The following is a 17,196-nucleotide window of genomic DNA, read 5'->3' on the forward strand; positions in this document are numbered from 1 at the left end:
ATGCTGACAGACACATTCATCTCTTTAACTGTATTGAGCTAGTTCTAGGACTGCCATAAGATATGTAGGTTGCTTGCCTGAGTTACCTTTATTTGTATTTGTAAGTAAGCCTACAAATATTTATTTGAACTAATAATTGTAAGCTCAGATAAATGGCTAGTATTCAGATAGTGCTAGTTGCTGCTGAGATTTGAAAAGGATTGTCAATTATATACTCGTAATTTTTTATACTTTCTTTTCCTAGCTCCGACACTCTAGAGACTTGTGCATTCTCGACTCCAAGAACCTTTCCGCAGATCTCTTCGACGGTTTCCATCGAGTTTTTACTTCTGTCGTTATAGCGGAGTTCAAGAATGAAGATGCAACTTATGATATTCTAAGAAATTCAAGTAAATTGAAGGGTAGTGGCATAGTGATACATCGTGATTTGTCAACCAGAACGCGAAGAAAGAAAAGATGCTTACTGCTGGTTAGGAAGAAAATAATGGAGTTGGACAGTCAAGCAAAAATAAAAATGAGAGACACGTGCTTTGTTTTCAAAGATAAAAGATTTGGCTGGGATGTAGAAGAAGGTTTGTTATGTGAGGGAAAAGACGGCTCCATTATTCTCAAGCAACTAATTGGAAACAGTTTCACGGAAGATGTGGAAAGAAACCTGAAAAAAATACTGGAGGTGGATAAACAGTATAAGCAGAGCAGAGTTGAACCTTCTACGAATTTCTTAAAATGAAAAATATCAGTCTGTCGAGAAAGGGAACATAGCATGGATCAACAAGGGAAACAAGTTGGGAATTGTGGAAAAGTGTCTAGTGAATACTATGTAAATAAAAATAAGTGCAGTGAAGGTGATAATGTTAAGTTAACTATTCTCTCATACAATATCGCTGGGATGAAAGGTAAAAAAGATAACCATTTGTTTTTTGAGTTTGTAAGGAAGTTTGATGTAATACTGTTGTCGGAAACTCATTTGGAAGATAAAGATAGTGTAGCATTTGAATATTTATTTAAGGAATTTCATATTTTCTTTAAACCCGCTTTGAGGCATTTCAATTTCGGTAGAGCTATAGGGGGAACAATTATTGGGTATAAAAAGAATAGAGCGGTGTCTAAGCTTTGTAGTTTTTGTAATGTTAATACAAATGTTATTATTAAAATTAGGCAAAATGGTAATTCTGAAATTTATTTGGTGCCGGTATACATCAATGTTAATAGCTGGAATAATGATTTTGATCAGTTAACTAGTTTATTGAATGAAATAACTAACGTGAATAGTATAGTGATAGGTGACTGTAATGCAAGAATCTCAGATGAGCAAGTTATTCAATCGGACCTCTCCTATCATAATTTTAATATTTCGGAAAAACGTAAATCTAAGGATAAATGTTTAAATAGTAAAGGTAAACAGTTGCTAGATTTTTGCGATGATAATAATTTGATTATTCTAAATGGTAGGTCGAAAAGTGACCCACAAGGTGAGTTCACCTTTATTGGTGCCATGGGTACATCTGTAAACGATTTATGTTGTGTCAGCTTCTCAGTTTTATCAATGATAGATGATTTTGTTGTGCTACCCGAAATGTATTCGGATCATTGCCCTATCTTATTGACATTGAATCTGTTAAACTCTAATGTAAATGAAATTGTAACACTCCCGCTTCTACCAAAATTAATCTGGAATAGTAATGATTTAAAGTATAAAAATAAGTTGGATACTGAGTTAAATAAAATTAAAAATTTAGAAGATAAACCTATAGATACTATTAATAATTTAATTGGTGTAGTTCATAAAGTAGCAACTAGGCAAAAAGCTTGGAAACCGTTAGTCAAAAAACAGGAATGGTTTGATTGGGAATGTGTAAATGAAAGAAAAAGAGCATTTAAGCTATTAAACCTATTCAGAAAAACCAGTTCTATGGCGATAAAGAATATTTATGTAAAGTGTATTATGAATTATAAGCAGCTGTGTAATCGTAAAAAGGAAAACTTCCTTAATTTGTTAATTGTAAAAGTAAAAGGGGCTAAAGACCCAAAACAGTTTTGGAATGCAATAAGAATATTCAAAAAACAAAATTTTTTGTGTAATTCGGGGCTAAGTGTAAATGAGTTTAGATCTTTTTTCGAAGAGTTGCATAACCCTGCTGCGGAAGCGCCGATAATTATATATGCAGAGCCATTTGTCTCCGACCCCATCCTGGATAATGAATTTAACAGGCTTGAGTTACAGTGTGTGCTGGATAAGGCGAAGAATGGTAAGGCTCCCGGATTGAACAGAGTGTCTTATGAATTTTTTAAAAATGCATCTGATAATTTTTTACAGATTTTGCTGCGGGCATTCAACAGAATCTACGACAGCTCGCAAGTGCCACCGAATTTCAGAGAAGCCCTAATATTTCCCCTACATAAAAAAGGAGACACCAAACAAGTCACTAACTATAGAGGGATCTCTTTTATTGATGTGGAAGCTAAAATATTTTCTGGACTTCTGTTGAACAGACTCTGGCAGTGGTTGGATACTCATAAAGTAATTAATGAATTCCAGGCAGGATTTCGAGCTGGCTACGGTACGATCGATAATATTTTTAATTTGGTCAACTTAATACAATTGAAGTTTGAAGAAGATAATGTAAAGAAAATCTATCTATTTTTTGTAGATCTCAAAGCTGCCTTCGATTCGATACCGAGGAATTTGTTATTTTACAAGTTAACTATGCTAGGTCTGTCAAATAAGTTTGTGAACATCATTAGAAACCTATATGAAGAGTCCAGTGCGGCGGTATGGGGTGAACAGGGCATGTCAGAATTTTTTCCTACATCGTCGGGCGTAAAGCAGGGCTGTTTATTGTCGCCGGTGCTTTTCTCCATTTATCTGAATGACCTGCATCATGAAGTCGGTGGAGGTATATATCTAGGGGGTTGGAATATCCGTTTGCTATTGTATGCAGACGATGTGGTGCTGATGGCTGATAGGCCAGATGTGTTGCAAAGGATGATAGACGCCCTGGGTAGTTATTGCAGATCGTGGGGGCTCAGAGTGAATTTAGCAAAGTCCAAGATAATGATTGCTAGAAAGAAGGGAGGAAGACACGCTGTCAATGAAAAATGGAATTTAGAAGGAGAAAACATAGAAATAGTTAACAGATACAGCTATCTAGGAGTCTGCCTTACACCGTCTCTCTCCTTTGAGCCTCACCTTAGCGATAGATTGCGTTTGTCTAAATTCGCCATCAACTGTACTTGGGCAAAATTAATTAATAATTGTGATACCCCTATTAATGCTAAATTAAAGGTTTTTTATGCAACTTCCCGCTCGATTATGACATATGCAGCCCAGGTTTGGGGATTTAAAAAATATGACATAGTTGAAAAATTGCAACGGTTTTTTGTGAAAAAGTTGTTTAGGCTGCCGAAAAATACTGCAAATTATATAATCGAGTTAGAAACGGGCTTGAACAGCATGTATGTGTATACATTAGGACTCCAGATAAAATATGTTTTAAAAGCAATAAAAATGTCTGATAACAGATTACCAAAATTAATAGCCCATAGAATTTTATCTAATAAAATGTTATGGTGGCGAGACTGGGAAAATCTGTGTATACAGCTGCAAGTGCCACTATTTCAAATAGAAAACACAGAAACTTGGAAAGGTAATTTGGCACTTCTTTTACAACGTATAAGCGAAAATGAGCGATTGAATGCTATATCCAGGGCGAGACAGGGACAACACCACATTGTTTACCCGAAGCTGGTGTATGACAGATGCAATTACCTCTATAGCGAAAAGTTTGAGGATGCACTGTTGATTTTGAAAGCAAGGTCAGAATCGCTAAATTTAAATTACAGACCGTTTGATCCGGGAGCCTCCCAAACTTGTGCCTTATGTAATTTAAATGAGGTGGAAAATATTGTACATTTTATTGGAGTTTGCCCGATTTTGGCGCCTTACAGAGTACATTATTTAAAAAAAAGAATCCTATCCACAGATGAGGTCTGTTTTATTTTGAATGGAGACAACTGGCAGAATTTGATTAATTACTTAAAAGAGGCATTGCAATATAGGAAGGCACTTGTTGACGAGTTTAATTATTGATCTTTGTTTTTTGATTTGTTTTTTCAATTTTTATATTATTTTTTAGCTGCAGGAGGGTTATTTGATTGTATAAGATGAAGAGGAGAAAAAGAGAAAGGAAGAGTGAATAAATAAATTTCTCTTTTGTAAAAATGCAACTCGGCAGACGGATATTTCCATTGCCATTAAGAGTTTTTTTTTATTCTTTTTATTTTTATAAGGAATTTGATTGTTTATTTCGTTTTTTATCTTTTTACTTATTTTTGTGTTTATAAGAACATTTTGGCAATAAACTCTATTATTATTATTACTCGTAATTTTCTCATACATGTAGATGGTTGTGTTGGCCACCAAGATGTACGAAGTTAATTCAAGGCAGTGGATGCAGTCTGGATGTACATTCTGATGAGTGTTGGTATATATTGCCTAGGTGTTCAGTCTGTCAGCATAAAAGCGCAATGGAATTGGCTGCCTGCATGGCCCGAGAGGGTTCTTTCTCATGGTACCCTCATCAGACCATAGGCATATACAGCATAGTAAAATATAGCAATAGTGTAGGATCATAAATATGCAATAAAGAACAATGGTCGATAAAAATCTTAGGCTAGAAGCAGGTGACAAAAATACTTCATTAGCAACTTGCGAGAATTTACTGCAGCATTACTCCAACAATTCTAGGGGGCCTTTAATTAAGGCAATCGTTGGTTTCATAAAAGGTCACGACAGGCTAAGTAAACAGTTTTTACAGCGTCAGTACCTGTAATATTTGTATATCTCGTAAGAAAATTGATAACCGAACTCTCTGTATGAGAGCTGGTTACAAAGCAACTAGCGCAACTGAGTTGTAACAGAAAAAGAACTCTTGACTTGAAATTTCATCAAACACCCAGACATCTTTATTGTCTGATAAATCTTACGTTAATTGAAGGCTGTGGGAAACTGCTTGGATGGTTTCTTTCCGTTACTGGCGGCATCCGGTTGTTTGACAGGAAGAGGAGGAAACAGCAACAAACAAATAGAGTATTTCCTGTCAAAGTGAATGGCAAGTATGGCTTAGAGTTCGGCTCTTTAAGGGAAAAAACTTGCGGCTTTTCTCAGGAGTACCCCTCTTAACTCTTGAATTCTAATCAAACAGAGAAAATTGGAAAGGATGTTCCCAGAAGGGAATGCCACAACGAATCCTCTAAGCCGTAGCAGCCCGTCGGAATTTAATTTAATTTAAATTTACGTCCATTTGATTCATAAAGAGAATTATGTTTAGAACGCAGTCAACAAATGATTAAGCTGAAAGATAATTAAGCCATTCACTGTAGTATAGTAGCCATTATATACAATTGGTGTTTGTATATAATGGCTGTTTGTATATAATATTGTTTGTACCAAGTTGTCAGCAATATGGTCGTCTCTTCGTTTGCTTGGATGTAAGAACATTCAACCCCTACCCAAGGATTCAGCAAAAAAGAGAGCTACTTCAGGATCATAATTCTATGAATAACTTTTTATTTTTTAAAGATATTCTCATTATGTTTAAAAGATGGAAACTCTTTAGTTGTAAAGATGGTCTTATATACGTTTACAGAGGCAATAGAGGCAATCTGGGAATAATTATTAGAGTCCCAACTTTCTCAGCAAGAGCATGTACTTGTAAAAAGGCTAAATGACCCTAATGTGAAAGCCGCTCAGTGAAACTCAGTAAAACGAGCTGCAACTCCCATTACAGTTAGCAGTTTCGTCCCTCCAGAGTGTTCCATTGTCTTGTTACCTCTGGTAAAGGCGCAATCTCCTAGCTTTTCGTGCGTAATACATCTCTGAATGGACTGTTAAAGAGGGACTAAAAAAAAACGGGATGAGGCTGTGGACTCGCTCAATACAGACCCGGAAGGCAGTGCATCGGAAGAAAGGGTTGTTTAAGAAGGTAGACGAAGAACTATGGGAATCTGTCTTTAGACGTAGTAAACGCTCAAACTGTACTATGTACAGCTAGCAGCAGGAATAAGTTGAGTTGCACCCTGGTATCTTATCTGATTGCTCTGCAATATTTTGCCAGAAGAATGTTTTGGCCTTTAGACTTTAGCCCAAATATAGACTCACGGAAAATTTTAGTTTAGTAAACTAAACACACGGCACAATAAGCCTCATGAATACAGTACTTGGGAATCAATACTTATATTCTGTTTTAATCTAGTCTTATCTTGCTTTTTGTATTTTCCTTTCCTGTTATAGTTGTTTTCAGTTCTCAAAATATTTCCAAAATTTAATGATCGATAAGGGATAATAATAAGCAATCTAGTTTATTACATCACTTATCTTTTCTTACTTGACTCTACATTTATTTAAGGCTTTCTTCTCAATCAATCAATTTCATCTCAAACAAAGCAAAACTATTTCTTCAGGTTTTAGATGCTCTATAACTTAGAGGTGAGGATTTATTAGATAGTAAAACAAAAATACTAGCGCACAATAATTTAATTCATTTACTATTATTACAGGTGACATTACTACAAGTTAATTGCTACAAATATTTAGTGATGTTTACATTTTTTGTTGATTTGATTTAACACAATAAAAGAAAACATATAAAGTAAGCTCAGACATAAAAAAACATTACATTGAAAATAAACAAAATTCATAAATTTTGGAAAAGCATATCCTAAAATGACATACAGTAGGCAAAAAAAGTATTTGCACACCCTGTTATTTTGAGGTTTTATATCAAATAAATTTCACTTTTTTACCCAAATTACATTTATTTAACTTCTTAAATCAAACACTATAAGATGATAAATATAAATATGCAAAAGAGTCAAATAAATTAAGTATAAAGAACATAATGTTATTTTATACTGCAAAAAAAGTATTTGCACAGCTGTATTTGGGATCTCTTGACATGTAAATAAAACAAATGCCCTAACAAACGAAAGAGGATTAACGTGACCTTTAGTACTGTCTATACTCCCCTTACTAGATTCATTATTTTTAATTGTGCTTTCAACTATTGCGTTTGAGACGGCTCCAAAATCTGGAGAAATTCCTGTGAGTGTGAGACAGGAAGTGCTAGAAACGGTTATAGAGAAATCGGAAATAAAGTAAATTTATCGTTTTCAACAGTCATTAAAAGAGGAACAGCAGAAAATAAGCAATGAACAGGTCGACCAAGAGCCTTAAATGAACGGGAGAGGAGGAAGGTCGTCAAAGACGCACTGAGAAAACCAACTCACAGCGCTCAAAAACCTGCGCATGACCTGGCGTCTTGTTCAGGAAAGACGGTTACACCTCAAACAATAAGAAACGTCCTTCACAATAAAGGTATACGAGGCAGGCGACCCTTAAAAAAGCCATATATTAGTGAGGTTAATAGGAAGAAACGTCTTGAGTTCGCCAAAGAATTTGTTAAAAATTCTGTTGAATTTTGGAAAAAAAGTTATTTTTTCTAATGAAAGCAACTTTGAGCTTTTTAAACCACAAAATGTAATAAAAAATCTGGAGAAGAAATAAAACTGGTTTGAATACAAAAAATATATTAAAAACGGATAAGCATGGAGGAGGAAATATCTTGGTTTGGGGCTGTATGGCCTACTATGGGGTGGGTAATTTAGAAGTTACTGAGGGCATAATGACAGCTCGGTCTTATGTGAAGGTGTCGCGGGGCAACTTGAAGGCAAGTGCTGTAAAATTAGGTTTGGAGAACGATTTTCATTTCCACCAGGATAACCTGGATGGCTTCTTTATAATGCCCCAAGAAGATTACTGACCCCACCTCAATCACCATTCCTCAACCCAATTGAAAATCTGTGGCATATTCTGGAAAGGAAAGTCCGCCAGACCTCTATTACAAGCAAAGAGCACTTAAGACAGGTGTTAGTTGATTCCTGGAACAATTATTGGGTGAGGTGACAAGAAATTTAGTTGAATCAATGCCAAGGCAGTTACAAGCCGTAATTGAAGCTAAAGGGATGCACACTAAATATTAAGGACAATGCTATGTTTGGTTATGGGTCAACCAAACTATTTTTTGAAATGTTTAACTAGGTATGCAAATACTTTTTTTGCAGTATAAAATAACATTATGTTGTTTATGCTTAATTTATTTGACTCTTTTGCATATTTATATTTATCATCTTATAGTGTTTGATTTAAGAAGTTAAATAAATGTAATTTGGGTAAAAAAGTGAAATTTATTTGATATAAAACCTTAAAATAACAGGGTGTGCAAATACTTTTTTTGCCTACTGTATAATACTTATGCATATCCACCAACTCCTACATATATTAAAGTACCACTTCAATTATTTGCATTTCGACCTTCTCGTTTGTTTACAAAATTTAGTAAATGTGACTATGAACTCTGCTGTTAAACAATCACAGAATTTACTATATAACTATGTATATTCTTTCGTCGTAAAAAGTTTTCTTCAAATTCAGATTTTTAGGAAAATATTTAATTTGCAGTGCAGATGGAATTTAGATAACAAGAATTTCTTTAAGTGCAGTAGTCCAATAATTTTGGAAAATCATTTAATTACAACTAAGAATAAATATATAAACAAAATAAATCAAAGTAATAATAAATAAACAGCTGTTAAGACATAAATTGTGTTTATCAAATTCTATTAAATTGTATTTTTGATTGTTAAGAATAAATAAAGTGATAATCGACACTAGCGCTACCAACAGGACAGTAGTTGCTGGTAGTGATGGGCAGAACGAGTCCGTCTTTGGACTCGTTGGATTTGAATCAGTTCCAGGGTTGGAATCGATTCCAACAACTCGTTCACCGATTCCGGTCTCTGTACTTACCCTATGCATTAGTAACATTGTCACGCAATTTATTAAAAAATATCATTAAATGTTAGCTTTCCCAGTTAATAACAAAACTATATTTCTTTAACACACATTGAGTACTATCCCTAATTTCCAATTGCACTGATAAATATAAAATTAACAACGTAACACAAAAATTAACATAAAAATAGACTAGTCAATTATAAAAATTAAAGCAATGCTGTTTAGTCATTATCTAGCTTGACCACTGGAAGAATGGAGTTAATGTGCTTCAAGAGGATCCAAGATAGAGAAACGGAAATGGGTAGGAAATTATTCCCATAAAAAAAAATCTAACCCTTCAAGCAAAATGATAATTACTCATAAATAAAGAAATATTTATTTACTAGGACTTGTATATCAAGCTTTAAAAATATTATCTCATTATCTTACGAAAAGAAAAAGCTGTGTGCTTAATCTTTAACATAGCGCTGGACACTCTTATTCTTATCTTCATTGGGTAAGTTTAACCGTGTACATGACCGTGAGACAGTCAAAGTAACACTGAGCCAAAATTTAGTATTACCTAATTGGTTTACTTACTGCAGTATCCCTCCCACTCTATCACCAATTTCACAAACATTCATCGATTGGAAATAATTTTTAGTTAAATATTCGTTTTATTTGAATACAAAAAACATTATAACGCTTTCTTAAGATGATTTTAATTTTTAAAATTTGTTTTTGTCCATTACTCTTATAAAATACGAAGAATTTCAAATAAAATATAATATACAAACACAATGATCTAGTGTGCAGGTGGAGTCAGTCCTCGTTACCATAGCAATGGAACCGTTAAACAACTCCGGTTCCAGCTCCAGCAATTTCTATTGGCTAGATTCAGTGAACGAAAAAATGGAACGAGTCCGGTTTCAAAAGGATTTAAATCACTCCGGATTCGACTCCACCAACTCCAGTGGATTTAACCAATGAAAATGCTAGAGATGGGCCGGAGTCGTTTAACGGTTCCGTTGTCATGGTAACTACGACTGACTCCACCTGCACACTAGATCATTCTGTGTTTGTATATTATATTTTATTTGAAATTCTTCGTATTTTATAAGAGTAATGGACAAAAACAAATTTTAAAAATTCAAATCATCTTAAGAAAGCGTTATAATGTTTTTTGTATTCCAATGAAACGAATATTTAACTAAAAAATATTTTTAATCGATGAATGTTTGTGAAATAGGTGATAGAGTGGGAGGGATACTACACTAAGTAAACCAGTTAGGTAATACTAAATTTTGGCCCAGTTTTACTTTGACCGTCTAACTGACATGTACACGTTCAAACTTACGCCAATGAAGATGAGAGTAAGTGTCCAGCGCTAAGTTTAAGATTAAGCACACAGCTTTTTCTTTTTGTAAAACAATAAGATAATATTTTAAAAGCTTGATATTCAATTCTTAGTAAATAAATATTATGAGTAATTATAATTTTGAAGGGTTAGAATTTTTATGGAATAATTTCCTACCCATTTCCGTTTCTCTACCTTGAATACTCTTGAAGTAAGTTAACTCCAGTCTTCTAGTGGTCAAGCTAGATAATGACAAAACTGCATTGCTTTAATTTATATTTGACTAGCCTATTTTTGTGTTAATTTTTGTATTACGTTGTTAATTTTATATTTATCAGAGCAATTGGAAATTAGGGATAGTACTCAATGTGTGTTAAAGAAATATAGTTTTGTTATTAACTGGGAAAGCTAACATTTAATGATATAATAATATAATAAATTGCGTGACATTTGTTCTTATGTTTAATCGTTCCAAACCTTCTGCTGCCTCATTTTTATTTGCCTAAATTTTTTGGGGCGGGGCGGAATCACTTTTTTTAAAAATAGGGATTTGAATCAACTCGTTCCACCATCGGACTCCTTTCAATGGAACGAGTCCGCTCAAATAGCCCATCACTAGTTGCTGGAGTCAGTGCGTTCATGTTATTTGCAAAGAAGGCATCATCTTTCATTTCTACGAACCAGTGTTTTATTCATAGAACATCAATGCTCAAATAATAAATAAAGAAATAGATAACTAATCAAATAAATAATAAATAAACGAATAAAAAGTAAAGATTGAATAAACAAGTAAAACAGTTTTTCATAAAAAAACAAACCAATAATAAATTATAATCACAATTATACAAAAAACCAATGAACAATCAGTTTCATATTTGCGATTTTCTTGAATATGGTTTCAACGATTAAACTGTCCTCAAGGTCGCCCACAAACTTTTCTTTGAAACATTTTTCTAGGATTTTTTCAATTTAAGACATTTTATGGCATCTATAGTATTATTCTAAAAAAATCATTTACGGTTTAGTATTATTTTATTCAATGGATTTTTCACTTTATGTGATATTTTTAGACAAATTTGTTCCGACGATTATTGGAAACAAAATGATTATTGAATAAAACTTCTGCGATAATGTAAGCGACTGCTATCCCAAGATGTCAATATAAAATAGGCTAATACAAACCATACATTTTAATATGTTAATATGGAATTATGACCAAGCAAATTACAATAATTAATTAAAAATAAATGAGAACAAAAAGAGCCTTAATCACCTCCGATCTGTATGATCATCATCAGATAAGAGTATATTCCTTGGATTACCTGTAAAACAAAGAAAAAACTATTACCTGCAGTTGCTGAACAATAAGAAAACTTATTGAGTGATAAAAGTATTTTATTAAAATATATTACCGTAGCATAGCAGACAAAGTTGTAGGATATAAATTTCCTGTAATTCATATCAGCCTGTCGTGTTGTCACTGTCAGCATAGTAAGCAAGTCCCTCCTCACTTTTGGTTTCTCTTCATACCACTTGCCCATGTAAGCGCTGGCGTGTAGTCGTTCAATCTAAAAACCAAGACGTAAAAGATTTTCAAAGAACTGTTGTAGTTGGTTGTTAACTATAGGTGAAGTTGATGTCGATCAGTACAGCCACGAAATGGAAATTTAAGAACTATTCATCTATAATAAACACGAACAAATAATTAGGAAGCAGAATTACTATCTTACGAGTTTAATGGCTAGCCATAACACTAACTTTGGAGTGAGCGTAAACTACAAAAACTAACTAGGGTAAACTAAATATAAACTACTACTTAATTGAATTTCTGAAAAGAACTTCAGCTCGTTAACTCACCTGAGAACTTATAGTTTGTCCACAAGAGCACGGTACAAAGGGTGTTAAAACCGTCAATACACCTTTAGTGGCTAAATCTACACTTGCTGGATCCTGTCGCTTCAGAAGCTAAAACGTAAAATAAAAGTTAAGAATCATTTCCTAATTACAATGCACACTAAGACAACTCAATAAACTTTCTTGCAGAATAACGTAGACCAGTAGTTTCTCGTTCTTATTGGGCGAGGTAGCCTAAAAACATTCAATTTCCCGAAAAAATCAAAATATGCAGTGATGGATATTTACTGAAACTATTTGATCACAGTTTGCTGAAACTTGGCATTTTCGCACTAAATTTGTTCTTCGATGAAATAATACAAGTAAGAGATTTCCACAAGGGGTGGCTGTTGCATACATCTTCCTGGGTGTTGCAATCCCACGGGTTTCAAGCACAGTACTCCATGCACTTTCACTTGTACAATAGGAACACAATATACTTATTACACTACATTCACTACACACTCAAGGGAAGGTACCCTTTGGTTTCTGCAAAGGGAATAAACCCTTTAAATCCATGGCCCTCCATTGTATCGAGAGTTAGCAGATGAATAAGACTCGAAACCCAATTTGAATATTGAGGAGGCTAGGGCCCTTGCTGGGCTGTAATGCCAAGAAAGAAAAAGAAGCACAGAACTGTAATATTAATACTTGAGAGGCATGTAACAACCCTAATCCCTCCACCAAAACTGCCCTAAAGTGTGCTACCACTCGCGAGTGCTAGTCCCATTGTTGCGCTGGGGTACCCGAATGATTTCTAATTGTACCATGAGCAAACAAAGATCTTGATGCAAACCCCAGATAAATAGGTTTTACTTTGTTTCATTTTATTATTGGGACTTGTTGTTTTCGAATCCTGTTCAAATGAAAATTTTTTTTTTAAGATAATACTAAATTCTGAAAAACAATCAGCATGCAAACTGACCTTAATAAAAGCGTAGAGAAAGCCACAAGGTTGTAAAGCTGATATTAAAATTTCTGAATACACAGGTCCAGAAAATATTTTATTGTAATCTTGTAACAGTCTGAAACAATTTATTGTCATAAGAGTCGGATGTGCTGGAAGCTCATATTTGATATCAGCTTTTGCTTAAGCTCTATTATGCAGAAAGATTCAGCTCAATATTATGGCCTGTGCACGTTAATAGTTATCGAGAATTATGAATTTATGGGTAACCAATGCATTAATAGATTATTTAGCTTTAAATGATAAACCCTTACTCAAGAATCGTATGGTGATATATGTAGACATTCTTGTCCGCTGGTCCATTAGTTTCCAGACGATGCTGCAGTACCCGTAAACAGGCGGTGAGCTCAGTTGTGAATGTAAACAGTAAGGCAGTGAACGATACGTAGTAGTAGCTCGTGGTTACTGAAAGCATTGTATCAAACACCATGGTAGCCAAGTATGACCAGAATGTTGTCATTCTCCAAGGTATCCACAACTGTTTGAACAGAAATTTAAAAATTTTTAATACTGAATTCATCTAGAAGCTTGCCTTAATAATTGTAGAGAAATAGCTTCAAGCTTAAGAGGGAGCCAAAATAATCTATTCAAGGGTTCAGTAAAAGAAGACCCAGGATAAAGAGGTAATGTCTAGGGTGGGTAGGGAACTTGACTCCAAACTGGTATGAGTGTTTCTTGGTCTTACGCTTTCCGTCCTAGAAAAGAATTGTTCGATAACGGAGTTGTCCTGGGGTTAGCGAGGAGATATAGTGTAAGGAAGAGGGGCATTGGCTTCTAGCACTAAGATTTTACGCCTGCCAAATATTCTTCTGGAATCCTCCTAGCTCCAGACATTCAGAATTCGCAAGATTTCTAAGAATATCTAGTATCTTCAGGAGCTTCCCAATTCTTTCCATTGCTAGGATTTAAGCCACGCAATTTCATTTTATATTTAAAATAAAGACTGCTGTTAGGTTTCGGCTTGGATTCACCTTTTTTTTCTCCCAGTTTTGAGGTGTCAATAACTGATCAGAGGATTGCAATGCTCGCAGGAAGGGTTCCAGGTTTTACGATATGGCTGGGTGGGTGAGAAAGAAACTGAAGCCCTAAGAGTAATGGGATGTCGGCTGGCTAATCAGAGAGAACTGATTGTGATACAACTTCTTCTAGTCGAAGAATTCAAATCCTATTTAACTTACCGGAAATGGTAGGTGAGGTTTAACGAAGTCCGACAGATAATCACTAAGTAAACCGGTAGTAAACGAAAATGGTGGAAACCACATGAGCAATTTTGAGTAAGTCACTATAAATTTTGTTTGTAGATTTTCCGGACGAAGTTCTATATGTTTTTCCGCTTGGTTACGTGTAATTTCCAAGCTGGCTTTGTCTAATCTGTAACACACAGTTCTTTGATTAGGTATATATTTGATAGTAAATATTTCAAGATTAATTCAAGTACATTAAGGTTGCGATGAAGGATATAGTTGGAAACGTAATAGGTTGCATTGACTGTTCGGCGAAGGATTTCGGAATGAAAGGATTGACAATGGAATTTATTTTGGAGAATTCAGTGGATGCTCACAAAGAAAGTATGTAAGGTCCATATCTTCCGCAGATGGGGTTCCCTTAGGGAAGCAGTTTTATTCCCCCATGTGACCGTAATTTATAATTTATTACGTTAAGTTAGATACAGGTTAAAAGAAGAAGTGGTTTTCCTTCTAAATTTCACATTATTATAATTATTTATAATGATTTACCTGGCAAACAATTCTTTAATTTCCTTCTGATGTAACAATATATTTGTAGCTTTAACTATGTTATTTATGTAGATCATTGCTAATCCCAGTGACTGTACAAAATCTATTAAACTTTGATTTCCTCTTATTAAATCTACACCTGAAAATAAAATTATAAAATGTCAAAAATCAGTAACACAAAAACATCATTATAAAATATATTTATTTAAAAAAAAATTGAATAAACACTTTAAAACGAAATTTTTGCTTATTCAAAGTTCGGATGAGTTAAAAATTATAAATTTAATAATTTGTAGAAAAATTAATTTCAGATCAGACTTTGATTGGTTACTGCCTCCTCTAAAGAACTAACAATAACTAACGTCAGAAATGACCGATCCGCAGTTACCATGTAGCCAAGAAAAATAAGAATGCTGCACAACAAGTATCAAAGTGGAAACCAAGAGTTTTATATCCTACTTTACGTTGGATATTCTTGTCCAGTTACCACCAACACTCGCCATTTGGTTATAGTCTAAAAGTGCATATGATTTCATAATGACCTAATGAATATAATAATGTAACATATTAGGACTTAAATTTTAAGCGAAATTGAAAAAGTTTAGTTACTGTTTTCTCGCAAACTAAACCATTGTTTCAAATGATCTTATACTATATTGTCGAGAATTTTATTCTATAAAAGTGTAAGATATTTTATTATGATCTCATCGTTGCGAAACTTCAATTTTGAACTTATTTTCAATTTTGAAAAGTTTCGGTACGGTTAACCTTTCACCTCTCGGTCTTATGATAAGAATTTATTAAATTTATTGATTACAAATACTAATTATTACTATTATTTTGTTGACACAAATATTTACATTATGTTCTTATGGAATTCTGTTGCCTAGTCTTTTTTTAAATTTTAATGACTTTTTATTACATTTTCAACAATACTGTCCTCTAATATAGTACTATAATAATTGTGTAACATATTTATTGCATTACTGAATATATTTCATATACCAGTATAGTTTTCTCGGGACTCTGACAGAAGCTAATATATTTGGGAGGCGTAATTTACCATAAAACCTCCAAATACAGTAGATTGCAAATCTATAATTATTTCTACCGACTACATTTATTTATATAATAGATAAAGTGATCATTATAAAAATAATAAGCTTACCTGAAGCTAGACCTACATAGTTCACCATAAACATATGGTACACTGCAAAAAATATGGTCTTTGGATTATCTTTTTCTAGAATTAACCCACTGAATCTGATTTGATGATAGGCCCGCTGGACCGGTGTCATCATTTCAGGTGTCTGGAAATAAAGGGAAAAGGAATAGTAGAATGAAGAAAGAAAATGGAATAAAATTGATTGCCAACTATACTCGTACAGTTAAGTAAGCAGACAAAAACATTTTCTTTGAAGCACTGCTTAGTATTTGCTTGTATCATTGGATTTGAGTTTTGAATTTTGACACAGTCATTTCAGGTTATAATTTGTAACACTTTTGTAGCCTCTCTCTCTACCCAATCTAACAGTGAACAGAATATCTGATAACCAATCATAATTCCAGAAAACTCATTTTTAGGATTACGAACTGGGCAATGTTTGCGCCAGCAGACCCTTATCGGGTTTAGTATGTCAGTTGGTTAGCCTTATTCACTGATTCAGAAAAAAAAACCACACTTACCCCAGGTAATTTCTGTTTCTTCATATCTTGTTATGTCCAAAACGCTTTAAAAAATAACGATATCTTGAAAGTAGAAAGTATCCTTTTTGTTTGAGCAACCTTGGTTTTTAATACAACTTATATTAACCTTAAGAAAACTTTAGGAAAAACTCATTATTTTTTCACTGAGCGTTAATAACTAATAGCGAATTAACGTTGGAAAACTATCACTACGAAATACTAAAGAGATTGTCTAAAAGCAACTTTTTCTTTGCAGTTTAATTTTCTAAATCACAACTTAAAAGAAAAAAATTTGTCAGTTTTATACTTCAAAATTTTGTTTAAATAAAAGAAAACCACGAAAGCTTATAGAAACAAACACAAAAGTTATTGCGGCGAAATAGCAAGTTAACTGAACACACACTAGACAACTATTAGTTTACCGATCGGTGCACAAACTATCGCCAACTATTTAGTGGCAAAGCAATAGTTGATCACTTCCTTATACTACAGCCTTCTTAATAGCATATCATTCTCTCCTTACGTGAATATTTTAAGAACAGTTCGTTAATTCCAGTCTTCAACTCCGCTTTTTTCAAACTTATCATTATTTTCTCTACTCTCATTCCAAAACTGTGCTGGAGAAATACTGGGTATATAACTAATCCATACACCAGTTGATATGTGATTGTTACTGTTTGTAATTACATATATTATTGTTAACAAGGGCCAGTGCCAATAACTA

At 33.7% G+C, this 17,196-nt stretch overlaps 1 protein-coding gene across 3 annotated transcripts; it reads right to left on the reverse strand.

Moving 5' to 3' along the window:
* Nucleotides 1-6,525: 6,525 nt before the first annotated feature.
* LOC141457987 (odorant receptor 47a-like) lies at nucleotides 6,526-17,150 on the reverse strand. Of its 3 annotated transcripts, XM_074135422.1 has the most exons (10): nucleotides 16,173-16,280; nucleotides 15,955-16,096; nucleotides 14,787-14,925; nucleotides 14,229-14,421; nucleotides 13,305-13,528; nucleotides 13,009-13,108; nucleotides 12,048-12,155; nucleotides 11,603-11,758; nucleotides 11,464-11,512; nucleotides 6,526-11,191 (listed from the first exon to the last, which is right to left on the reverse strand). In XM_074135422.1, exons 1-10 carry the CDS (start codon nucleotides 16,194-16,196, stop codon nucleotides 11,187-11,189), a joined length of 1,140 nt encoding a protein of 379 aa, XP_073991523.1. In that variant the 5' UTR covers nucleotides 16,197-16,280; the 3' UTR covers nucleotides 6,526-11,186. The 3 variants fall into 3 exon arrangements, with proteins under 3 accessions (XP_073991523.1, XP_073991522.1, XP_073991520.1); XM_074135421.1 differs by lacking the exon at nucleotides 16,173-16,280 and adding an exon at nucleotides 16,473-17,150 and having other exon boundaries at nucleotides 6,526-11,512; XM_074135419.1 differs by having other exon boundaries at nucleotides 6,526-11,512.
* Between the last annotated feature and the right edge of the window lie 46 nt (nucleotides 17,151-17,196).

Source organism: Rhodnius prolixus, unplaced genomic scaffold (genome assembly GCF_049639745.1).
Source record: "Rhodnius prolixus isolate KJV_2025 unplaced genomic scaffold, Rpr scaffold_5, whole genome shotgun sequence".
Classification (NCBI taxonomy): Eukaryota; Metazoa; Arthropoda; class Insecta; order Hemiptera; family Reduviidae; genus Rhodnius; species Rhodnius prolixus.

What these genes read in the sequence shown, in the direction of transcription:
- LOC141457987 (XM_074135421.1), bottom strand. Translation starts at nt 16,496, where the DNA reads ATGAAGAAACAGAAATTACCTGGG. An exon ending in ATTAAAGAATTGTTTGCCAG is followed by an intron (nt 14,422 to 14,786) that starts GTAAATCATTAT and finishes TGTGTGTTACAG; the next exon opens with ATTAGACAAAGCCAGCTTGG. An exon ending in ACTTTGTCTGCTATGCTACG is followed by an intron (nt 11,513 to 11,602) that starts GTAATATATTTT and finishes TTTGTTTTACAG; the next exon opens with GTAATCCAAGGAATATACTC.